The sequence below is a fragment of the Nyctereutes procyonoides genome, unplaced genomic scaffold, assembly GCF_905146905.1.
Source record: "Nyctereutes procyonoides isolate TBG_1078 unplaced genomic scaffold, NYPRO_anot_genome, whole genome shotgun sequence".
Taxonomy (NCBI): domain Eukaryota; kingdom Metazoa; phylum Chordata; class Mammalia; order Carnivora; family Canidae; genus Nyctereutes; species Nyctereutes procyonoides.
In genome coordinates, this window is record NW_026575040.1 from 17,296,676 (window position 1) to 17,323,463 (window position 26,788).

The 26,788-nt window shown below is 42.0% G+C and overlaps 1 protein-coding gene across 1 annotated transcript in view; it reads right to left on the bottom strand.

The window, feature by feature from the left end:
- The window catches only part of AQP9 (aquaporin 9), a 51,779-nt gene that overhangs the window by 17,756 nt on the left and 7,235 nt on the right, over positions 1-26,788 (bottom strand). The window contains exons 2-4 of the mRNA XM_055320036.1: positions 7,851-7,977; positions 2,726-2,863; positions 1,254-1,372 (exon numbers count right to left, since the gene is read on the bottom strand). Of these exons, the coding sequence (XP_055176011.1) occupies positions 1,254-1,372; positions 2,726-2,863; positions 7,851-7,977 (384 nt within the window). The remainder of the gene's footprint in view (positions 1-1,253; positions 1,373-2,725; positions 2,864-7,850; positions 7,978-26,788) is intronic.

Sequence of the window (26,788 nt, forward strand, 5' to 3'; positions counted from 1 at the left end):
TTAAACTCAACAGCAAAGAAACAAACAATCCAATCATGAAATGGGCAAAAGACATGAACAGAAATCTCACAGAGGAAGACATAGACATGGCCAACAAGCACATGAGAAAATGCTCCACATCACTTGCCATCAGGGAAATACAGATCAAAACCACAATGAGATACCACCTCACACCAGTGAGAATGGGGAAAATTAACAAGGCAGGAAACCACAAATGTTGGAGAGGATGTGGAGAAAGGGGAACCCTCTTGCCCTGTTGGTGGGAATGTGAAATGGTGCAGCCACTCTGGAAAACTGTGTGGAGGTTCCTCAAAGAGTTAAAAATAGATCTGCCCAATGACCCAGCAATTTCACTGCTGGGGATTTACCCCAGAGATACAGATGCAGTGAAACGCCGGGACACCTGCACCCCGATGTTTATAGCAGCAATGTCCACAATAGCCAAACTGTGGAAGGAGCCTCGGTGTCCATCGAAAGATGAATGGATAAAGAAGATGTGGTCTATGTATACAATGGAATATTACTCAGCCATTAGAAACGACAAAGACCCACCATTTGCTTCGAGGTGGATGGACCTGGAGGGTATTATGCTGAGTGAAGTAAGTCAATCAGAGAAGGACAAACATTATATGGTCTCATTCATTTGGGGAATATAAAAAATAGTGAAAGGGAATAAAGGGGAAAGGAGAAAAAATGAGTGGGAAATATCAGAAAGGGAGACAGAACATGAAAGACTCCTAACTCTGGGAAATGAACTAGGGGTGGTGGAAGGGGAGGTGGGCAGGGGATGGGGGTGACTGGGTGACGGGCACTTGATGGGATGAGCACTGGGTGTTATTCTATATGTTGGCAAATTGAACACCAGTAAAAAAAATATATAAAAAAATTTAAAAATTAAATATTTTATTTATTTTGAGAGAGAAAGAGAGAGAGCGAGTAAAGGGGCAGAGGGAGAGGGAGAGAGAGAATCTCAAGCAGATTCCCCACCAGAGTCCTATGACTCTGAGGTCATGACCTGAGCCAAAATTGAGAGTTGGCTGCTCAACCGACTGAGCCACCCAGGTACCCTCCAATCTACCTATTAAAAAGAAACCAGAAAACTTTTTTAGTGGTATCAACTTTGGTAAAGGAAAAACTTGTCAAAAAGGCTTGGGTTATGCCTAGTGACCTCTGACTTTGCATGCTCCTGTGTGTCCCTCTTATTAGCTCATATCTTTTCACCAAAGTTCGATCTTTGTTAAGTATACACTTACTTGGTCTGCGAATGCATTAGTCAGAGACAGATATGGAGCTGGGTATGTCGCAAAAATGTGTGCTGTTGCGTTTTCTCCCACGATGAGCAATTTTCCACCAGCAAAGGACATAAGTCCATCTATGGAAGACAGAACTCTGGCACATTAGTGTTCTCTGGGCAAAACCTAGGGAGACCTATGCCTGGTCTTGTGCTAAACAACTACAATCAAACACTCAGGTTCAGCTAGGCAGATCCATACCATTTTCCTCTCCTCACTTCATATCATGGTAGTTTTAGAGATGCCCAGAGAAATTCTAGGATGTCAAGTCAAAAATAGAAAGTCCTGACTGCCCTCCAGAGTTCACTCCACACTTCATCCAAATCCTTAGCTGGTGGGTCCAGGGAACTAATATTCTTTGGGGGCAATTCTTGGAATTTTTGAGATCAACTGAATGCCAAAATAGAGCTGTGATCTACTGTGGGCAGAATTCATAATTCCCAGGAGGTTCTCAAGTAGCACATACTACCAGGCCAGAAGTTGAGGGTGTTATGGTCCAGTGAAGATGCCCTTGAAGCAAGAGAGACAACAGTCCTTGACACAGCCAGGGCTGACCCCAGGTCTCTCCTGCCACAGCAGCTGGCTCTCTGAGTTTCTCTCTTCTGATCTGGTCTCAAATTCTCCACCAGTCCTCTTAAGCTCTATTTCTCAGAAAGACACTCTGTGGGATGAAGTCTCCTTCCACAATGTATTTTTCTAAGGCATGGTTCATAAATTCTAGTTCTGAAGGACTTCATTTTGAGAATCATAATGTACTGAGAACTGGGAACTACTTTGACAGTTAATTTCATGCAGTCCCAAGATCTTTTACTTTGAATGGTCTTAGAAGTCAAGTCTCTTACATTCCAGAGGAGGAAACAGATGGATAAAGTCAGAAGACTTACTTAAGTCACACAGCTACTTAGTGACATAGCACAGAATTAAAGTCTGTGTCTTCAATCGCCAGGACTGTTTCTCCCCCCAGGACTGTTGCAGAACAGAATGGGGAGGAGATCCCCACCTAGCCTATTCTCAACTGCACCCCTTCCTTCAAAGACTTTGTTCCAGATTCCTTCTCTGAATACTTAATCATCATACCCTCTGCTACCAATGAACACGCTTTCTCCCAGCCAAGCCAGAGGAAGCTTGTGGAGAAGCCACTGGCCTGTTGCTTATCTTGTGCATGTTCATGCTATAGTACTGATTGGATCTAAAGATAGACTTCCAGTTCTGCCCTCCATTTAAATTGTGACCATTTTCTTAAAAAGACTTCATGAATTTGTCCTAATGATAATGTTGGCCTCACTCTTCAGAACTTAGAATTCTTAGAACTGCCTGTTGATTGTGGAACACTTCCCTCTTCTTGCCTAATCTCATCTCTTCCTAGCAAGTAATTATGACTCTCAAATCTTGGCCAACTCTCCCTAAGGTCTGGGCTCAGGGGCTTTACTCACCATAGTAAATGCCAAAGAGGGTCGCAGCTCCTGCAAAGGCTCCCAAAAACTGGGCTCCCACATAAAAAGGAAATTTGAACCATTTCATCCGTCCAAAGAGACACATTGCAAAAGACACAGCTGGGTTGATGTGGCCACCTGCAAGAAAGATAAGATGATTAGGGATGTCAGCAGCAGGCCAGGGAGGATTATTACACAGAAGACCTTATCTAGAGACCTCAGGAAGACTCAGTCTTCTAGGTAGAGAGCTGTATATGGAGAGACAGAGGCTTAGATGTGTGTTTGTACTGTATGGGGGCAGGGAGAAAAGGGGGACTAATAACCACACTCGACACTGTCTAAGAAGGTTAGCTTTCTGAAAAGGGAGTCAGATATGGAAAGAAAGTTGTGCTCAAGAGGTTCATCTTCTATCTCTATGACATCGATCTATCATCTACCTAGCTATCATCTATCCAATGGTCTTTATGAAACAATAACCTCAAAGAGATTGATATAAACTATTAACTTCAATATATTTTTAAAGTCAAAATACTGACACCATATATTGTTTAAGGATTACATCTGCATCTAGAAATTCCTTGGTCTATGTCCAGAAGATATAAAACTACCTTAAGATGGAAACGAGATGTCTAAGGGCAAAGAACCTAGGTTGGTGGGCTGTGCCTCTCACTGGGGTGAGGGGCTCAATTTACTTTGAGGTGACCACAGTGTCTGAGTTCACTGTTCACAGAGGAACAGCTCAGTTTCTCTCTCACACACAAACGTAGCACCACTTCTATTACCCTGACCTAAACTGTCCTAGAGAAATCAGCTTCCTAGTTTCTCGTCTAGCTGCCAGATCCAAGAGAAGATCTGCTCAGCGGTTGGTCACTGACACCCCAATCAGCTTTGCTACTAACAACAGCATTTACTGAACATTTGCCATATGTTATTATTGGGGTATTACCCACATTTGACCCTTTTTAGAACCCAGTGAGCTGGGTATTACTCCAATTAACTGGTGAGGAAACTGAGGCACTGAAATAAAGCAACTTTTTAAAGCCTACATGATTGGTTAAGTGGTAGAAATGGGATTCAAATGCAGGTTCATACAAACTCTAGAGTCTATGTTCTATGTTATACCACTTCCAGACCTCCTTCACCATGTTTATAAGTCTTCCCTGCCTTAGCGGGCAGAAAAAAAAATTTGAGATATCATCTTTGAGCATTTAGGCTTAGTTCCTAGAAATGAAACATGTTCATTTGAAGAGTACACTTTGTGTGCAGGGGGAAGTAGAGTCACTGCCAATGTGTCCACATTTCAGTGGACATAGTTGTGAACAAAAGGTAATAAAGAAGAGAGAGAAGAGGAGGAGAAGGAAGAAAAGAAGAAATTTCATCCTTTGACTCCTTATAGAACCTACAGGTGAGCTTGTTTCTGGAAGGCCTCCCCTGTGAAGAAAGCAATGCTCTTCCTGAGTCTGTAAGCCAAAGTGGGCTTGCAGAAAGTTGTTCTCCCTGCTGCCTAAACCACATGGGCTCTTTCTTCACCTGCCCCTGCCACTTAGGGGCTAATCTGAGCAAGAAAATGCCAATATGTCAGAGCGTGAGTGACTTCCTGAAGCCTTACGAACATATCCAAAGTTTTGTTTTACTTTTAAGTCTAAGAGAGCCACAATTCTGGAGACCAGCAGGATCACCACTTAGTAAGCTTGCCACTAGGCAAGCTGGGAACAGGGGTTAGGACAGAGGAACACATAGGCAGTGGAAAGTTCCCGAAGCCAGCCCTGTTTCCCTTTTCCCAGTGGCTGTTTGGAGAGGAGCCACCAACCAGCAGCCCAGAGGGATCAAGAGCCCATAAGAAATCACCTCCAATCAGCAACACCTTCCCTCAGAATCCACCAATGCTCTAGAGAACTCTGTGTTTGGCACGCTCCCCTTCCAAAAGAAAACTTCCCACAGGTAGGTTTCTGCTTTTTAGCCCCTCACAGACATTCTGAGACAGGGTGCTCATTCTTCATCTCCGACTTTACACAATGCAAGGCACACAGTAGGTGTTCAAAATATGAACGTTGAGCAAATAAATAGTCAGAAACCTTTATTCGGGCAGTTCAGACTACAAAGGCCCAGTGAGAGGGAATGTTGTTTGGAAATCAGAGAGGGGGTGTGTCCCGGAGGGTGCCTTGCCAAGCAATGGAAAGATTTCTCCTCGCAGAGGCCAGTGCTCAGCCCCTGGCTCACTGTTGGACAAAGCAGAGTAGTGTAGTGGAGTGAACACGAATGCTAGACCCAGGGAGCGCCGCCCTCCAGTCTTGGCTCTGCCAAGGTTGTTGTGACGATCAGATGACTCATATGAAGAGCCCAGGGTGGAGCTGGAGCCCACCAGGCCCGTGAGATGAAAGTCTACGTGAGCAGAATGAACTCTTTCAAGGTGCTGCTCTAGGCACGTCGCCTCCTTTCCCACATGCACAGGCCATTCTGTGATAGAGACAACCTTAATATTTTATCTATCATTATGCAAAGCTCTTTTGCTTTTTGAAGAATTTTTATTGCTCATAAAACTCTAAATCAGGCAGCCCTCAGTGGTTTGATTTTTTTTTTTTTTTTTTTGTGACTCAGTGGTTTGGCGCTGCCTTCAGCCCAGGGCGTGATCCTGGAGACCTGGGATCGAGTCCCACGTTGGGCTTCCTGTGTGGAGCCTGCTTCTCCCTCTGCCTGTGTCTCTACCTCTCTCTCTCTCTCTCTCTCTCTGTGTGTGTGTCTCTCTCATGAATATATAAGTGAAATCTTAAAAAACAAAACAAAACAAACAAAAACCCCTCTACATCAAAAACAACCACCATATAAGCAGGCAGCATAAACACCTAATGGGGGGGGTGCGTTGCATAATTAATGGGGGAGTTGTTAGTTCTGATTGGCCAGATTGGAGTGGCGGGCCACTGGCTTGTTCATGTGGGAACAGAGGGCATGGTAACTTCCTTCCAGTAAGGTAGTGTTTTCTATTGCAAAACCAGATGTCAGTTGACTTCACCAGTCTGTGACCACAAAATAGAATCTTGTTCATGTTTATGTCCACTCTCCACTGGTTATCTTTGTAATCCTCAAAGAGAGCCTCACATGTGCTCGCAAACCAGTATGTTAGCTGCAGCCACAGGAGAAAGTCACCTTCCACACACAGTCTTCCTGTCCTATTCCTGTGCCTGCTAAAAGGCAATACTGATGCCTGTGGGGATGTCAACAGTGGGCTAGTGTGTTGTCTCTGCATGTCTCCAAAGCCACCAGGCCTCAAGGAACCTGAAGATGGTCCCAGAGATGGGGAGATAAGCTTCCTTCCCAACCCAATGCTACCTGTATCAGCCAGGCTCAGAAACTGCTCTACTTGTATTTTGGGTCTCCTGGACTCTCGTGAACAATTTGGTAGCCAGTTACCCCTCACCTGGAAAGAGTCCCACAGGCTCTAGCTCTCACTCTTCTGAGCACAGGAACTTAACCCCAGTCCAGGGGCCTGATGGGAAGACCTCACGCCATCCCTCACCCTCTCTTCCTCCTGTTGGTCTCTGCCTTTTTTTCTCTATGGTGACTGTCCAAATCCCTGAGTATATCAGTAGATGCAAACAGACATGGGCCACATTGGTGATGAAAGCTACTACCTACATTGGTAAAGTTTGGGACTAATTTCTTCTAAATAAATATGTGATGATGTTCAATTTGGGGTGTTGTGCAGGTGAAATATTCCAAATCCGTGTCTCTATCAAAAAAAAATACACCTGCATTTATATTCCACAGTGTGGAAACCAGCCTTGTGTGAATGTAATGGGAACACAGAGAGGGCAGCAGCAGAGCATCTTGCCTGCTCCTTTTAGGCTGCAACTATGATCTGTGTCAGCTGCCAAGGCCTTGGCACAGTCAGGACTGTCCCCTGTCTACCCCTGTGTTTAGGGAGGCACTACAGCCCTGGGATCACAGCAAAGACTTGACAAGAGTGTGAACATAAACACCACTCATGTCAAACAATCACGCACAGGAATCTCTAACCCAGACCGCCCCAGGAGCTGAGTCTATGTGCTATGGAAAGGGTGGCAGCCTGCAGATGACGGTTCTAGATGCCCAGCTCCACGAGGCTCCTAGGGGGTCTGGGCAACCATTCTTCAGCATTCCTGTGGCAGCATCTGTCACCAGGCCAGCCAGCTTGACCACAGGACCCTCTGCCAGGACTGTTCTGCCCAAAGGCCCTGCTTGTAATGTCATGCCCTTCCCATAATAGGCCATCGTGCAAACTGTATAACAGTGGGGACAGGAGGCTTTTCTGTCACAGAGACCTGGGTCAGATCTTTTCTCTGCATCTTTATCAGCTGTAGGACTCCAGCAATTTTCTTGTTATCTTGGAGCTCCAGTTTTTTTTTTGGTGGAATGGAGACAGGAAAGCCTGCTGCAGAGTGCTGCTGGAGAGAAAGGGGATGGGGTGTGTACAGCAGCCAGCACAGTGCCCAGCACGCTTTGCTGTCATTTCTGCCCTTATCCTTAGCAGTCTTTCCTTGGTGTTTGGACCAGGCTGCTGAAAGATTCTGAGCGTCTCTGTGGACTGCATCACTTCCCAAGGCTTCTCTTGAGTTCCCAGACTGCATTAAGTATTATCATTTCATTTTGCTTCTCAGAACTTTGTGAATGGCTTCGAAACAGTCCACCTCTCAGGGCAGAAATCAACCAACAGCTGCTCAGTGAGACCACGTCCATGAAAGCACCAGCCATTTTGCAAGTGGCCTAGACTTTTCCGATTGCTGTAGGGAAAGGTCCAGGGACTTGTCTCAGTTGGAACGATCTTTGGGTCTCTGGGAATGGCTTCCAAGCATTGGGTAGAAACCAGAAAAAGATCGTACTGACAGATGAAGAATAGAATGTAATGGCTCAGTATAGGAATCAGCCAGTTCTTAGTCCTAACCCCCATCTCTTGTGTCTTGCTAAATTGCTGCTCTTGCATAAGTCACTCACCATTTGCTGGCCATTTTGATTCTGACATCTATAAAAACAGAATCAAATACATATTCTTGCAGGGCTGTTGGGATCCAAATAAACTGTAAAACCTCCAACACTGTGCTAGCACACTGGAATGGCTCAATTAATGGCAGCTATTATTTCTATTTCTTACCAGAGACACCTCCAGTCACATAAATGGCCATTACAACTGCCATTGCAAATCCAACATTGATAGTGACAATTCCTCCAAAGTGTCCTCGACTGAGGATAGCTTGGGCAACGGAGCCACATCCAAGGACCTGGAATGAGAGGAAGCTCAATAACTAAGTGGAAAAGGCCACTGTTGAAGACAATGGAAAGTTCCAGGAACAAGAAATATGTTTTAAGCAAATGCGTGGATTGGGCTGCCTCAGGCTTCATGAAACTCAAATATAATGATCCAGCTATGCACAGATAGCAAAATGGTGGTCTTGAAGCTGTATCTGGCTTACAGATGAGTTTTGCTGGGCCTGTAGTGTTAACATTCCTCCCCTGCTTGTAAATCGGGTAATTTCACACACTGATCCAGGGTGCTGGCTATGAGTGTAAATCGAACTTTTTATTCTGAGGCAGTTGTAGTTTCCCTTGAGGTTGTAAGAAATAACACAGAAAGATCCCATGTATTTTTTACCAGCTGCTTCCTTTTAATCAATCAGAAGATCTAGCAGCCTCAGGGAAATGATTTCCTGGAGCAGAGCAGCAGCCCACAGTTCCCTTTAAACAGAGCTCTTGCACTCCCAATTGGGTCACTCATTTCATTGCACTCACGTAAATCTCCTTTCTGGCCCCTGTAGGGGAGCTGGCAATCCCTGCTCTAGAAGGTCCCAGTGTAAGCTGTCTCAGGTTCACAGTCAGATGCCCATCCCACAAATGGAAAGGCCACATGTACCATGTACAAGGCCATGGGAAAGAGCATCTGATGTGCAAGAAAACAAAGGTGGATGGGGGTGGGGGGAGAACTGGCAAACAGGCTCTCATCCGCATGTCTTTTCTCCCTGCAGAGGGCTGTGCTTTCCTAGGGAGCAGAGGCTGCCCAACTCGCTGCTGCTTGCATTCCCTTTGGCACCAAGCACAGAGCTGTGCTCATAGGAAGCACCGTGCAAATCGGTGAACAGTGAAAATGAAGTTCAACAGTGAGTCTTCCACAGTCTTCAGCTGTAGAGGATACTTTGGAGAATGGGATCAATATCCAGAAATGTCTGGAATAAATATATTATGGTACATCCCCTCAGCAGAGTGCTATGCCACTGTATCATCGAATGAGGGAGATCTGTGTGTACCAAAGGGAAAGATCCCCAATATGTATTTATTATTTTTTAAGGAAAGATGCAGAACACTGTTAAGGCGCACTGCCAACTGTATTCAAAACACACAAAAGAGCAGGAGGTGGGATTGGACTCCTTGGTTTGGAGCTAGATGGCTACGGCAGATACTGGAAAAAAACTTTTCATTACATATGGTTTTTTTTTTCTTTTTTACCATATGTTTTAGTCTGCACTGCTAGAAAATGCTACAGACTAGGTGGCTTATATACAACAGACATTTATTTCTCACAGTTCTGGAGGCTGGAGGTCCAAGACCAGGGTACCAGTATAGTCAGGTGAGGGCCCTCAACTAGGCTGCAGACTTCCTTGTTGCATCCTCACATAGCAGAAGGGGTGAGGTCTCTTGAAAGCCTTTTAAAAAGGTACTAATCCCATTCATGAGGGCTCCACCCTTATGACCTAATCACCCCCAAAGGCCTCACCTCTAATACAATTGCTGGGGGCATTAGGTTTTCAGCAAATGAAGTTGGGGGGTAGGGTGGGACACAAGCATTCTGGCTGTAGCACCATGTATTTCCTAATGTTTAAAAAATGGGTCCTACATACTCACTGAACAATGAATCAAAACCATTTAATCATGGCCCGTTAAGGAAACATTTGGTGAGGGAGTGTTATTGGGAAAGAGAAGAATCACATGCAAGTCTGGTAGGAAAGTAACAAGACAATAAATGGCCATCGGCCATCCTCATACTGTGGTTTAAAGAGCTAGTGTGGTCCTGGAGGAATAAGCTCTGGACTGTAGGATCATTAAATCATAGCTCTTTCTACGTTGAATTGGCCAAAGTTTTTCTAGAATACACAGCCCAGCTTGGGTTTCATAACGAAAGAGCAACCGACTTCAAGAGGTGCATCAAGCCATGAATATTTAAGGGCATATGAAGAAAGATTTCAGAAGCAAATATATGTAAGGAAAAAGAGATTAAGAATGTGGATGCTTCTTATCAGGAAGGTAATAACCAGCTACTGCCTGTCTCTTTGCAAAAGGGTGAGAAGGGAAGTCTGAGCCCACACTATGAGAGATCGCACGTGGACAATTTCCTGACAGTGATAATTAATTCTAAATAGCTTCCCCCGGGGTGCATCTATGAGGTCTTTCATAGGAATATAACTTACAAACAATTTAATACATGTAGAATGATTTTGGTTTACTCCTCCCTGAAGGCAGAGAAATTCTCTTGATCAACAGCTTCTGTAATCCCCAATTCTAAGACATATCAGGTCATCTTAGCTCTAACTGCTAGACAGTAGGGTTAAGTAGGTGGGCCTGACATCTTGAGAGAAGCCCTTGGGCTACACATCACACATGCACAGGCTGGGCTCCAGACCCTACAATGAATCTTAAATAAGGTTGTAGTAGGAACACATTTCCTTTTTCCTATTCAAAAACACCCACTGAGTCCATCTCATAGCCTATCATTAGCCTATCAATTCCACTTAGACTTGACCTATTTTTTTTCTAGAATTCCTATCTATTATAATAACTCTCCAAACTAAAACCACCACCGCATTGGCATATTTCTTTTTAACTTAAAGCCAATTAACTGCCCTGTGCACAACTTCCAAACTAACTGCATTTTGACAGCATCTTCTGAAAAGAGGAATGAAATGTTACTGACAGCTGACATGACCTGATTTAGACAACGGGGAGTAAGATGAGACACGTCCAGACACAGGCCAGTCTGTACATACTACTGCTTTCCGCATAAGCATCTTCCCCCTCCTGCGGTCTGATGCACCTATGCTTGTGTTAGTCAGTCCAGAGGGGGCAGAAAGGCTTTAAATGGTCCGAGCAGATTCAGGGAGGTCTCTGTCCTGTCAAATTTCACTATTATTAATACCCTCCTCTTCCACTTTAGATTCTGAAATTGCTTTTTTGTTCTTTCTTCAGGAGGGTAATCGATGCTGTGTGCTGCAGGAAAGGAAGGAGGAGAAATGAACGGTGTGGGGACTTCAGTGACCTTCAGAAATCACACTCGGAAGATTTCAGTCCATATTTACATCATTGCTTTTTAATTTTAAAATATGTTGATTATAGCCTGGAAGGCAATGAGGAAGTCAGGTAACTATCTTCTAGTGGCATCCCATGCCTGCCTCCTCCCACCTGCATCCACAGCACCAGGAAAGCTGACTTTGGATACCCTAAAGTACCACGGCCTGATTGCTGGGGAACTGGTCACCCACTCTGGTTCCCTTCTTCTGTGTGCCCAGCGTAACCTTTTCCCTTCCAAAATGAGAGAACTGTCCTCCATGAGAGAATTTCCGACATGGTTCCCTGCCCTAACTTTTAGAGGAACTGTCATACCATTCCCCTTCTTAAATACAGAGCCTTTTATTTTTATTTTTTTTAAAAAAAGATTTTATTTATTCATTCATGAGAGACACAGAAAGAGAGAGAGAGAGGCAGACACAGGCAGAGGGAGAAGCAGGCTCCATGCAGGGAGCCCGATGTGGGACTCGATCCCGGGTCTCCAGGATCACGCCCTGGGCTGAAGGTGGTGCTAAACTGCTGAGCCACCCGGGCTGCCCAATACAGAGTCTTTTATCATATCCACTTTGTCTCAGTTTTCTGGTCCTCCCTTATCTGGAAAGCTGTTTTGAACCCATCACCCATCCATACCCTCACCACACCTAACCTTTGTTCTCTGAAATTCAATTGTAGTGTCTGTACTATACAATTAGTGTTTAGTCGTTTCCTATGTGCCAGATCTCAGTCTCCTTATCTAGAACACAATCTCTACGATTCCTTTCCGTACCAACAGCAAACAATATGTTGGCCCATTTTGTTTCGTTCTGTTTCCTCAGGTGTTGAGTTTCTAAGTCCACCACTCCTTTCTCCATCTACACACCTCAAAATTCTCTTCCACCTTCTTGTCAGGATCTGCAGGATCTTGTCTTTGCAGATCTGCTCAATATAGCTTCTTTCTCAAGGAGAGTTAGAAAACTCATAAAACCCGGTAGAGAAGGGAGGGTGTAATGAATCATGGGTCAAGTCCTCATTCATCTCTCATTCATATTCACCCAATAGCTTCACCAAGCTTTCTCTTCTCTCATGAGCCCAAGCACAGCCCCCTTTCTGCAAATAATACCACCTTCTACTTGACCCAGCACCTGTAAGTTGCCTTGAAGATAGGTGGCAATTTAGAATATGACATAACCATTGTGTCTCTGTTACCCAGCACTATGTAACTACCCCTAAACTTAATGGCTCAAAATGATAACATTTATTTTGCTTGTGAATTTGGAATTTGGGCCAAGTTGGGCAGGGCATCTCATCTTTGCTCCATTTGATATTAAGTGTGATGGTTCAAAGTTGGAAGGTTAGAATTACCTGAAGGCTAACACATTCACGTGTTTAGTGGTTGATACTGGCGATCAGCTAATGCCTTAGCTGGAGTGGTGGCCAAATCACCTACACATGGCCTCTCCATGTGGCCTGGCTTCTTCACAACATAGTGAACACCATGTAGTCTCCAAAGCCTGGGGTCCCAACCTGGCGTGATGCTCTCTCCTCAGCCTTAACACTACGCTGGTTCTGATCTCAATGGCACACATACTGGATCTGATAGAGGCATTTTCCCCTACAACATCCTAAATAGGTGTTCATCTGGCCTGTATAGGGTTACTGTGAGATATGGGGGGGGGGGCTCATTACCACATCAGGCAGCTTGTTCTATATATTTATTATTGTTCCAATGGCTAGGGAGTCCTTCCTTATACAAAGTTGGAATCCTCTCTCCTGTAATTTCTGTCCATTAGCTCTAGGCCCATTCTCAGGACTATGAAAAATAAGCACATTCCACATATCAAGCTTTCCGATAAATGCAGGGAGCATAAGGTCCTCTCTGAGTTCTCTTTCCTGGATGCCTGCCCCTTCATCTTTGATTGCTGGTGAGTTCACCTGGTTGAGCTTTGGGTTCTCAGGGTCCCTCTTAAAACACAGAGCCCAGAAATGGGCATAATATTCCCTTACTTGTGCATTCTATTAGGACAGGGTAATTCATCCTCTACCTTCTGCTTATTGGTTCTATTGCCATCTAGTGGGGCTCTCAGGCACAGGATGTACTTTAACCGTTGACGTATCTATGCCTGTTTTCCCCAATTTTATAAGGTACTCAAGATCATATATTAAATGTCTTTGTCTCTGTAAGAGCATCTACTATTTGGCAGGTAACTAAATAACTGGATTCTAGGTGCTATCTCCACGTATGACACTTGGTGTCTGTGTAAGTGGTCATGTCACTTTTCAGTCTCAGTGTGATCATCTATTAAAGGATGGTGATGGCCGGCTTGTTTCATAGGATAGTTCAGGAAGGTTCAAATGGGATAACAATAATGAAAGCACTATTTAAATAACAAGGAGCAATGGCAAGTGCAGGATACTGTTGCTTTTAGTATAAACTCAAAAGGAAAACCCCAATTTAAGCTGAATAAGTTAAGACAAAGGGACTCATAAACTTAACCACTGACTCACTGACTGGCAATGAAAATAGGGAGAAAAACACATCTATGACAGATATTAGAAATAGTTGCTGTTTCATTCCTAGTCATAGGATCAAAATTTGCAAAAGGTGGAAGTGTGAAGCTGACAAGAGCTTCACGTTGTTGTGCCTATTTGTGATTCCTCTCCTTTCATAGCTGGTGAGGTTTTAGCATCTTTGGTGGGAAAGCAACACTAGAAAAGAGGAGAGGCTCAATACCGTTGTTATTCAATGTATTGAATATTGAACATATTGTTATTCAACAGGTGCCACACGTGGCAGGAGCTAGAGAAAGAATTTCAGTGGAAAAGCAAGGAGGACTTTTGAAAGGCAGAAATCCTTTTTTTTTTCTTTTTTAAAGATTTTATTTATTTATTCATGATAGACATAGAGAGGGAGGCAGAGACACAGGCAGAGGGAGAAGCAGGCTCCATGCAGGGAACCTGACGTGGGACTCGACCCCGGGTCTCCAGGATCACACCCCCGGCCAAAGGCAGGCGCTAAACCACTGAGCCACTCAGGGATCCCATCAGAAATCCTTTGAAGGATTGATTAGTGACTAGTCTTTCTCAATCACCCAGGCCAAACATTCTGGAATCATTTGGTATTCCTTCCTCTTCTCTCCCTTTGCCACCCAGAGCCAATCATTCCTACGTCTTCTGAGGTTTTTTCTGCAGCCTCCAACCAGTGTCCCGATCCCCACTGGATCCCCACTCAGTGACCATGACAAGATGAAGCAGGACTCAACGCGCCACTACCCCCGACCATGACTCAGGAAATGGCAGGACAAACCCCTTCTCTTGGTACCTAGGGCCTTGCCTCATGACCCCACCCAGTTTCTGCCCAGTATTCCTCAGCATAAACCTACATCAGCCAGGCTGGCGTCCCAGTAACTTGATTTCATGACACTCATTCCCACTCTGTACACCTGCTCACACTATACCTTCCCGCAGAATGTCCCTTCTCCGTCTGTCCCTTTCCCCAACCAATCTCTGTGTGCTCTTGACACTGAGCTAAAATCCTACCTTTTCTGTGGGGCTTTCCTTTGACAGCTTAAGCCCTTAGAGTCCTCTTCTGCTTCTCCTACTGTGTCTTTACAGTGTCATTTCATTGTCATTTCCACCTTGCCTTGTGTCACCCCACTAAGACTGTGATGTCCCCCACAGCAGCTCATGCTTCTTCACATTCCATGCTCAGATATTGATCTCATGGGGTATAATAAAATATCTAAACATAAGCAGGGGTGAAAACTCTGTGAAAATCTCTTCAATAGAAACAGGGGGTAGGATGTGAGAAGTGGGAGGTGTAATTTCTAAGAAATCTCAGCTGAGTTGCTGGGAAGTTCCCAGTTAAGCCATGACCCCTATGACAAGCTGATTACTGGACATAATACAAAGCCCAAAGTGATAAAGTAATTATCACAAACAAATGCTGGGATGGGGAGAATAATAAGGCCTCAGATTTTATTTCATTTGGCCACTCTCAAACCTCTTGGGTATCTATTACCTCCTCAAAGGGCAAACCAAAATGTTCCTAACATGGTACACAGTATATAATAGACACTCCACAAATATTTGTCTAGTCACAATGTAAAAACTGAGCCCTTTCATAAAAGCAATAGTTAATAAATGCCAAGGATTCTTTGGAAAATGTTTGCAAATACATGCGATGTGATGCCAGGGATCATTGGGGGACCTTGTGATTATTGCAAGGGATCTCTGATTCTCGGTGAGCATCAAGCATCATCCAAAGAAGGAAAAGATAACAGGTCTTGTATCTACCTTTTGTAGTTCAGTGTTTTTGGAACTCATGGATACTGAAAGAATAGTTGGAAAGGCTTCTTAAGAAGCAAGTATTGTCACAGGTTTTGGAGCAAAACCTGCATGAAACATTTGCTGTCTCTACCCATCTGTTTAGCATAGTATGGATAAGGAAATAAAAACACCAGCTACCGGCTACTTGGTTTGCTCTCTGTGCTCTTACCTGTATTACGTCATCACTACCAATATTAAGTGCCTTACCTGTATTACGTCATCACTACCAATATATGCTCACTCTGGGAGAAGAGGACAGTAGTACTACCTCCATTTTATGGATAAGCAAATGGAGGCTGAGAGAGGCCAAGCAAGTGTTCCAATATTACATAATAAAAACAAAGGAGACAGAACCTGGATTTGATCCCAGGTCTGTCTTATTCAGAGGCCTGTGCTTTTAACCATTACACATTGGAGGGAGTGAGAGGACATCAGAGGCAACCAACAACCCCTAGGACTCATGGAAAGATTCCGAAAGACCACTGAGGTCCCACAGAATGTGGAATCGGGGCACCAGCTTCCCTACATGCACACTGCAGTGAAGGGCTGTCCAGGAGGGCTGAAGGACTTGGGGACACAAGCAGCCATCGATTATCCATCTACCCATCTACCCAGTGTAAAAAGCCACACTGTAAACCAGATGCACCAGTCCCGAGAGGAAGGACTGAGGATGAAGCTTATTGGGAATCTTCTTGTAGTTCTGGGTTTTTGTGCCAGGACAAGTGGCTTTCCTGATGAGAACAAATGTGGTCGCTCTGGTTCAGAAAAATACCCAACACTTGTGCTTTTTCACCAAAGCTTTCAATGACCTAGGGAAAAATCCTTTTCAGCCCCATTTCCCCTCCTTCCTCAGAGATCGGTGAGATAGGCTGGTGATTAAGTGCAGCTTTTTGGTTTATGCAAAACTGATTTCACTGATTATTATTTGCTTGTTTTCTAGCTCCCCCTGCACAGGCATCTTCCAGTAGACGACTGAGCACTCAGCAGAACACTAGACCAGAAAGCCCATCAAACCCTTTCCTCTTGTTCTTTTTGGCTAGCTCCTTTTCCCATAGCATCTCACAACTTTGTGACCATCAGCAGAAGGCACACTCATGTCCCTAATGCTGACCAAACCTGCCTGGCACCGGAAGTGAGTGGGCTGAGAAATGGGAGGGCAGTCCTTTTCTGCACTGATGAATCACACCCACGAGCCACACAGATTTCTTGCGGCGCTAGCCAGCATCTGGGGACTTACTAGCACTCACATCTATTCTTAATACCAAGGCCTGAGAAGCCAAGCAATTCCCCTACTCCCACCTGCCCCTTTAGCCAGAGCCAAAGAAGTAAGTAACCCAGGTGGCCATCAATAATAAAATGCCCCAGGAGCTTCCAAGCTCACCTGGCTAGTATTTACTTATTAGCATTCTCTTGAAAACTTTTCTAGGAAGTTAGTACCCTTTAATCCAGTGGTGCCAGTCTGGGGGATGTTTGCTATGTGTCACGTGGGCAGCAACAATGAGACCCAAGAATGTGAGTCATGTATGGCTGTTTACCTGGTGTGTTGCTGCAGGTCTTCTTGGAACTAGGTAAGGCATATATTTTATTTTTTATTTTTTTAAATGTTTTATTTATTTATTCATAGAGACACAGAGAGAGAGAGAGAGAGAGAGAGAGGCAGAGACATAGGTAGAGGGAGAAGCAGGCTCCATGCAGGGAGCCCGACGCGGGACTCGATCCAGGGTCCCCAGGATCAGGCCCTGGGCTGAAGGCGGCACTAAACCGCTGCGCCACCGGGGCTGCCCAAGGCATATATTTTAAATGAAAAATAACCTTCGGTAGAAAATTTATCATGTAATGTAAATGTTCATAAGACAGAAGTCATCATTAAAAGAGTATATCTGTGGCAACATTTGTATTTTATTTATTTTTTTAAATGATTTTATTTATTTGAGAGAGACAGAGCACAAGCAGGGGGAGGGGCTGAGGGAGAGGGAGAAGCTGACTCCACTGAGCAGGGATCCCTACATGGGGCTCTATCCCAGGACCCTGAGATCATGACATGAGCTGAAGGCAGACACTTAACCGACTGAGCCGCCCAGGTGCCCCAACATTTGTATTTTAAAGAAACTGATTTGCTTACACACACACACACACACACACACACACACAGTTACAAATATTCTCTTTTAGTTCCCATAATAACTTAAGAGGGAGGAAAATCTGCTGTTTTCATCTAAAGAAACATTGGGACAAAGAAATTAAGTAATTTGCCTCAGGACATACAGCTAGTGAAAAGATCTTTTGGAACCTAAAATTAACATTTGTGTCCAAAGGTTGTGTTTCTTCACTTAAACTAAACTGCCCTCAACTGTACCTGAGCCAAGTAAGTAGTTTGTCCAGTCTGTCTTTCAAAAAAGCACAATAGCAATAGCATGATGCCTGGGTGGATCAGTGGTTGAGCATTTGGCTTTTCAGGGCGTGATCCCGATGTTCTGGGATCGAGTCCCACATCCGGCTCCCTGCATGGAGCCTGCTTCTCCCTCTGCCTGTGTCTCTGCCTCTGTGTGTGTGTGTGTGTGTGTGTGTGTGTGTCTCTCATGAATAAATAAATAAAAATCTTTTTTTTAAAAAAGCACAATTGTAGGAAACTAAGATCCTCAAAACTACAAGTAGCCCTAATTGGAATTTGACATTCACTCAAGCTGTTCCTTCCTCTCTTCCTTTAATTCTCCGTATATAGGTACATTCGAAAATTCTAAGTGCCATGCATAATGCCAGTTGGTAGCGGGGATGCAAAAAAAACCCAACCCCCCCTCCCCAAACAGACACAGTTCCTCTGTGAGCTCACAGACTGGTGGGAAAGGTAACACAGCTAAGAACTGGCAAGAAAAGTATGGATGAAGTGTGGTTCTGTTATTTAATATTGTAGGCTTGTTATTAAAAAATACCTTCAGCATTTATGCCTAGGGAAAGTGTACATGGAGACACAGCTTCATAATTTTCTCTTACTAACTAGGTGATGGCCATTTCAACATTTAGGTCTCCCCATATTCTTGAATCACTTGATTAATACCCCAAATTATTGAATCATCTGACATAAGACTATTAAATCCAAGATATATTAATATATGCACATGACAGATTGGCCTCATGATACATTTGATTAAAATGATATGAGATCAAGATTTCTCTTTTGATACTGCCTGAAATAAAAATGGTTTTCACATGGGACTCCTGGGTGGCTCAGTCAGTTAAGTGTCTGCCTTCAGCTCAGGTCATGATCCCAGGGTCCTGGGACTGAGCTCTGTGCAGGGGTCCCTGTTCAGTGGGGAGTCTGCCTCTCTCTCTGCCTCTCCCTTTGTACCCCACCTCTTGCTCTCTCTCAAAAAATAAATAAATAAAATCTTTAAAAAAATGGTTTTCACGCTAATGCTTCAGTCAGTTTTGCCAGGTGTGAGGATGGGAAAAGAAAAGGACAACAATCTCACATGTAGGAATTAGATTTCCAATAGAGAGGCCCCTTATAAACAGATGATATTTAACAGAAGGCTTTTAGACTCACAATCTCTCCATTTGCTCTTTTCTGGTGACAGGATTTTGTCTGTAGAAGGCAGTTAAGGACACCTTTAGAGCAGAGTCATAAACTGGTGGCCCATGGCTAAAGACAGCCATGAATGGATTGGCTCAGAAAAATGTTTGTTTGGCCTACATGGTGCCTTTTTTTTTTTTATTTTAAAGATTGCTGCCAGTATCTAAAAGAGAAAAATTGCACCTAGAACTTTTGATTTCTGACCATTCTTGAAAAACTTGAAAATCAGATAAAAACCTACCTCTTTCCTACCTGGCCACAGTGGAGAGAGTCTGGGTGGCAGATGCCTCCTAAGACAGAAAATGTACTTCTTCCTTAACCCCACCAGGTCCACTTCACTCATATATGTGACCTGCTTCATCTCAAATAAGCATGACTCCCATCTGAAGCCCTGGGAGGAGAAACCCATTCAGCTTTAGTTCCAGTGACTTCTTGGCCCCACAGATAAGCATGGTGATAACATCCCTGAGATGTAGCACAACTTCTCAGTTCTTGGAGGGAGAATCTGTGGCTACCTTCAAACAAAGGATCGACTATAGGCATGACTTATCTATGGTGGTGGTAAGAAGAAGACCAAAAACACCATCCCCATTCTTGAGACAGGAGTCACTTTGGGGCTTTGCCCGAGATTCCCCTCCTCCTATAAATATTTTGCTTTTTGTGACTGGGGAGGAGAGAGAACAAATGCCAATCTGCCAGTATATTCTCTGCAAACCTTGTCCCTCCAGCCTGTGCTGTAGGTATATGTTACCAGAAATCCCACATCCTGCCTATCATATATAAATTTATGTGACTATATCCATTGGAACACATAATGATAACAGGAACAACAAAAAACTAATATTTATTGAGTGCTTTGATGAGCTAAGCACTTTCCATACATTAGCCCATTGGTCCTCACTTGACCCTATAAGTCAAGTCCTCTCATCTCCTCCCTTTCACAAATGAGGGAATGAAGTTTTTAGAGAGGTTAGGAGAATTTCTCACATTCATATGGGTAGTAAACAATGGTGCCCAGGTTTGACTACACATGATTTTGACCACTGGCTAGGTGAACAAACATTTATAGCGTGAACACCACACTGTCACGTACATTACCTGCCAACATTTGATCTGCAATTTTAAAAGTGGAAGACTGGAGAGAGACAACGAAGAAACAGATTCTTAACTCTAGAGAGCAGACTGATGGTTACCAGAGGAGGGGGAGATGGAGGGAAACACGTGATGGGGTTGAAGGAGGGCACTTGCTGTGATCAACACCTGATGTTGTATGGAAGTGTTCGATCATCATATTGTATGCCTGAAACCAACGTTGCACTGTATGTTAACTCTACTGGAATTAAAATAAAGACTTAAAAAGTGAAAGACTGGACAATTCGGCAATATTTGCACAGCTAATAAATGGCAGAATCTGAACTTGGAGCCAAGTTTTCTGACCCCTAGTGGTGTGCTCCTCTTCGGACAATTGCTGTTTTGGTGGGTCTGCTTGTCCCCTTCATTTGGGCAGAATGCATATTTATGTATGGCTTTCCAGTCAGTTAGTTTTAGTGAGTTAGTTTCAATTGGAAAATAAAATTTTCTCAGTCATAACAAAATAGTCACAAAAAACCAAGACTGCAACCTGGACATTCTGGTTAAAAATATTTGGTGGCACGTAGCCTGAGAGAATGTCAGGATAAGATCAATCACCACTCAAGAACCAGCTGTACTTGAAAAGAGATGATATTAGGGCAGGCTCATAAAAACAGAGGAATCTGAGATTTGAGAACCAGGTGAATGGGCAGATGGCCAACCTCAGAGCTCTCTGAGTACCAAGAATAAAATTGGGCCTCAGAAATATAAGGTGATTAAACTCCATTATTTCTCACAAGCTAAAAAGAACAGTGCTCTCCTTTTCTGACCTACATCAGGCATTCACATCCCCCAACTCACCCAAATAATGCTAGGTTGGACAAGAACTTGATCATGATCCCAGGGCCAGAATAAGGAACTAATTAAGCATTTATTTATTAAGGTGTGAGTGTTCATATTAGGATAACCGTGGTCTGATTTTGTGCACATGGATGGAGAGTTGCTGAGACAGCTCTCCCTTTATTCAGAGTGGTCTAACAACATTAAGTACATCCTGGGTCATTTTTGGTCTGAAAGATTGCTAAAGAGAGAGGAATTCTGGGGCTGATTTGTTTTTTAAATTCATTCCAGGCCCTGCAATTCCTAAAGTACATTCCACAGATCATCAGTTCCATGAGATGCTCCTCAAAAAAAGAGATTTGTGCAGAGGCCATGCCAATCTTCTCTGTCATTCCAATTTTTCTCCAAAGAAGACATATAGATGGCCAACAGATGCATGAAAAGATGCTCAGCATCACTCATCATCAGGGAAATAAAAATCAAAACTACAATGAGATATCACCTCACATCTTTCAGAATGGCTAAAATAAAAAACACAAGAAGCAACAAGTGTTGGTGAGGATGTGGAGAAGTAGGAACCCTTGTGCCCTGTTGGTAGGAATGCAAGCTAGTGCACCCACTGTGGAAAACAGTATGGATATTAATCAAAAAACTAATTATAGAATTACTATATAAGCTAGTAATTGCACTACTGGGTATTTACTCAAAGAATATGAAAATACTAATTCGAAAGGATATATGCACCCCTCTGCATAAATTACACAGCGTAATTGCAGCATAATTTATAATAGTCAAATTATGGAAGCATCCCAGTGTCCAATGATAGATAAATGAATAAAGAAGATACGACATACAATGGAATATTATTCAGCCATAAAAAGAATGAATCTTGCCATTTGCAACAATGTGGGTGGATCTAAAGAGTATAATGTTAAGCAAAATAAATCAGAGAAAGACAAATGCCGTATGATTTCACTCATATGTAGAATTTAAGAAACAAAACAAATAAACAAAGGGAAAATAGAGACAAACCAAGAAACAGACTCTTAACTCTAGAGCACAGACTGGTGGTTACCAGAGGGGAGATGGATGGGGAGGTGAGAGAAATAGGTGATAGGTGAAGGGGATTAAGAGTACACTCATCTTGATGAGCACTGAGTAATATATAGAATTGTTGAATCACTATCTTGTACCCCTGCAATCAATATAACACTGTATGTTAACTATACTGGAATTAAAAAATTAAAATTTTAAAAAGGGATTGTGGGAAGATCTATATATTCTATTCCCCACTTAGAGTTTATAGTGAACATTAAAAGCTCTGATAAGTCCTATTTGGGAAAGTCAGTATATTTTCTTTCATACACCTTTATTTGTAATTCATGGAACTAGTGTTCTTTAGAACACATTTTGGGCAGCTCCCTAAAACACTTGGAAGGGAGAAATTCTGCTGAGTGAGCTCTTTTAGGGGGAGCAGGGGAGTGAAGAAAATATACATAAATTTGTAAGATTTTTTCAATTACAAAAGGTATGCAATAAGATCTAAGAAATTTGTCTCTTTTCTATCCCATATTTTGTATTTTTTTCTTCATGATAACGAGTATCAATACTTTCTGGTATATTCTGTCAAAGATTGTGTGTGTATATTTATATAAGTAGGAGTATTTTATACATACCATTTTCCTCCTGCTTTTTTAATTTAATAGATTAGTGAATTTTTTTCATATCAGCATATAAAAATTGGCCTCATTATCTTTCATGGCTACATAGGTGTCCACTGTAAAGAAGCACCTCAGTATCTTTAACTACTTACCTGTTGATAGAGTCATAGGTGTTTTGGGAGATTTCCTCCAAAGAAAATCAAAACTTCTAAATAGAGACTAAGGCACATGGGCTGATTCTAGGCTGAGCAGAACTAGGCCCTCGGTCTTTTGTGATGTTGGCTGGCCATGCCAGGACTGTGTATCTTAGCATGATCAGTTAATCTATCAAGAGGGGGGCATATTTTGCTGGTGTGTTTTCTTTTAAAGCATTTGCTTTGCTTTGTGGATTCTGTGGGCTTAGCAATCCTACCACAGACATGAAATAAGGTGCCCACTAGATGTACGGGGTAGTCTTCATTGTTGGGCTGTTTTAGCATTTTGATCCGTTCTATCAGTTACCTTACTTTTGTGAGGCTTCTCTTTCTTATGATTTGTATCTTTATCATAAGGCTGATGAGTAAAGAGGAACCAACTTCTGCTCTCATTTCTATGTTCTCCTTTCTTGTCAAGTAATGGGAACATGTTGCAATGAGCTTTGTGACTAAAGGAAAACCAACCAAGTCCACTCTGCAAAGTAGAAAACAAAAATACTTCCTCTTTGAAAGTCAATGAAAGTGGCAAGTTTTCTTAGTCAAAATTTAAATGCGGGGATCAAAAGCAGCGTTCTGTTTGGCAGAACTGTTTGGCTTTAGGAATGTGTAGCCTTTAGATCAGTGACCCAGAATTGACTTTTCTCCCCAAGTCCTTTGGAACTCTGAAATTTTCCGGGCTAGTCTGGCCCTTCATGTTCACTGCTGATAAGGGGAAGTCTACAGGAAAGTCCTCCTTCAGCTGATCCTGACTCAGGCTCTAAGGACTTGAAGAGAACCAGCTTCATTTTGAAGAAAGTATGGGATTTCCTAATCATTCGTGGTCACACATCCCACACTTTTGGGAGAGTGCTCTTCAACAGGGCATGCACATTCATCAATCTTCCCTTTCCAATTTTCCACTTCACAATAATCATTTCTGGTTGGTGATATACCTGGGCAACCTAGCAGAAGCAAATGCAAACCTACTGTGGAAGAATAACCCCACAGTTCAGGCCATATAGAATTCCCACAGAGAGAAACAAACCTTCCTGAAGAGTTTATAATACAAATTTATGAAACACTAAAGGAAAGGATACTTTGTCAATGAGAGTTAATAGATAAAATAAGCAGGATCATTAGTTCCCTCCAAACTTGAGATGATAGAATAATCGTAAAATGCCATAAATATATTAGGCTTTAGTGAGTTAAACAGATGAAAGAAATGAACATATAATAAAGGCAATTTTTGAAAAGAATCTAATAGAACTTCTAGAAATGAAAATATATGAATGAAACTAAAGACTTAAAACATGAGTGTGTTAAACAAAAGTTTAGATACAACCAAGTAAGGAATTAGCGAACTGGAAGATAGGTTTGAGACAACTACATAAAATTCATCGTGGAGAGATTAAGAGATACAGATATAAGAGAATGGTGAAGAAAAAAGTGAGAGTCAGGCATATATGCACACATAACAGGAGTTCTAAAAGGAGAAAAGAGGGGATCCTTGGGTGGCTCAGCGGTTTAGCGCCTGCCTTTGGCCCAGGGTGCGATCCTGGAGTCCCAGGATCGAGTCCCACGTCGGGCTCCCCGCATGGAGCTTGCTTCTCCCTCCTCCTGTGTCTCTGCCTCTCTCTGTCTATCATGAATAAATAAATACATATTTTAAAAAAATAAAATAAAAGGAGAAAATAGACTAGGGGAAAGGCAAAGTAATAAAGTTGAGAATTTTCCAGAATGGTAAAAAATTGTGACTCTAAATTCTGATAAACAATGAATCCTGAGTACTACAAATAAAATAAAATAACCCTTAGTCATATTGTAGTGAAATTTCAGGGGAAAAGAAAGAGAGACTCTTTTTGTTGTTGTTATTTTTATAATTTTAAAAGTTTCAGTATAGTTGACATGCAATTAGTTTCAGGTGTATGACATAGTGATTCAACTTCTCTATAGGTTGTGCTTTGCTCACTGCAAATGTGGCTACCATGTGTCACCATACAACACTATTGCAGTACCACTGACTATATTCCCTGTGCTGTACTTTCAGCCTCGTGACTTATTCATTCCCTAACTGGAAGCCTGTATCTCCCACTCCCCTTCATTCATTTTGTCCATCCCCTTCCCTCCCCTTTGGCAACCATCAGTTTGTCCTCTGTATCTATAGGTCTGATTCTGCTTTCTATTTATTCATTCATTTGTTATGTTTTTTTAGATTCCACATTTGAGTAAAATTATATGGTATTTGTCTTTCTCCGTCTGATTTATTTCATTTAGCATAACTTCTAAGTCTGTTCCATGTTGTTAAAAAAGGCAAAATATCATTCTTTTTTAAGGCTGAGTATTTCTCTGTGTGTGTACTACATAAAAAAGAGAGCCTCTTAATAGTAACCTGAGAAATTTAGATTAAGAACAAAAGTTAGATGAACAACAGACTTGTCAACAGCAACAAGAGACATGGAAATGAGATCTATGAAATGTCAAGCAAAACCAATCATCAACCTAAAATTTATCAGCTAATCATTGAAACATGAGAGTGTAATAAAAACAAACTTAGGCAAACAAGGACAAAGTTTATCTGTCACACACCCTTCCTGAAAAATTTCTAAAAAAAGTTTTTTTAGGGTTGCCTGGATGGCTCAGCGGTTGAGCATCTGCCTTTGACCCAGGGCATGATTCCAGAGTTCTGGGATCGAGTCCCACGTCGGGCTCCCTGAAAGGAGCCTGCCTATGTCTCTACCTTCTCTCTGTGTCTCTCATGAATAAATAAATAAAATCTTTAAAAAAAATTTTTTTTACTGCACAAAGAAGGAAATTGCAACTAAAACAGATGCATGTATGTAGGAATAATTAGCAAATAAGCTGTTAAATGATACTAAATTTAAATAAGTGATCCCTATTAAAAACACCAATAATAAAAATTATGAGGATAAGATTTAAATATAAGACAAAAATGATGTGTAAGACGGAGTGGTTGATTACAATCAGGATTTTTTAAAAATTTTCTGTTTTTCAGAAGTAAAGAGATATTGACTCACTTTAAACTTTGTTAATTCAAAAACGTATTCAAGAATACTTTTTTTTAAAATGTAAAGGTAAATACTTATAAATAGAAAGAACATAGGAGAAAAGGGAGAAATAAAGCTGATCAACTCAATGAAACAATGTAAGAAAGGTCAAAGCAGAAACTACTGGGTGAAAACAAAGAAACCACATTAAATTTAGAAATAAAACAACACCACAGTTGCAGTAGAGATATTAAAAGCCATATGCAAATACCATAAAAATTTCAGAATTATTGCTTTCACCATACTGATTTTGAAAATATTAGCAAGTTTGAAAAACTACATTTGAAAATACAAATGAAGTACAGTTTCCTAGGAAAAATATAAATTGCTAAAATATAAGAATAGAGAATCTAAATTAGACATAACTTTTAGAGAAATCTTGCACACACTTCTCTCTCTCTCTGTCTTACTCTCTTCCTTTTTTCTCTCCCTCCCTTTTTTTCCAGTGCATATGGTAAGTAATCTTCAAAAAATAGCTAATACTTATTTTATGCAAAGTGTTTTAGAAAATATAAAAAGAGAAAGAACATTTCATTGATGTTAATATAATCTCAGTGATAAAACTAGACAGAAGACAACATAATAAAAAGAAATTATAGTTCAAATCCTTAATAAAAACATCGCAAACTAAATGCTGCATGATTAGTGGGAATTCATCTCTGGAATGTAAGGATGATTAAATGCTAAAAATATTTGTCAGTGTAATTTTCTTTGTCAACAGATAAAAGAAAAACCCATATGCTTATCTCAATAAATATAGAAGAGATATTTTTAAAAAATTCAATAATCATCCGTGGTGAAAGTTTTAGTAAATGAAGAATAGACAGGAATTTCCTTACTCCAATCAAGAATGTCTCCAAAAGCCTACAGGAGCTATCACACTTAATAGTAAAATATGAGAAGCAGGTTCTTTGAAGTTGGGAATAAACCAAGAATGCTACAATTATAGCTTCTAATAACCTCGTGCTAGAGAGGTTTGTAATAAGAAATTAAATATTTAAGGTTAAGGAAGAAAGAAAATAAAAGTTCTCATACTCTCAGGGAAAAAAAATTGTCTGTACTAGGTACAGTCC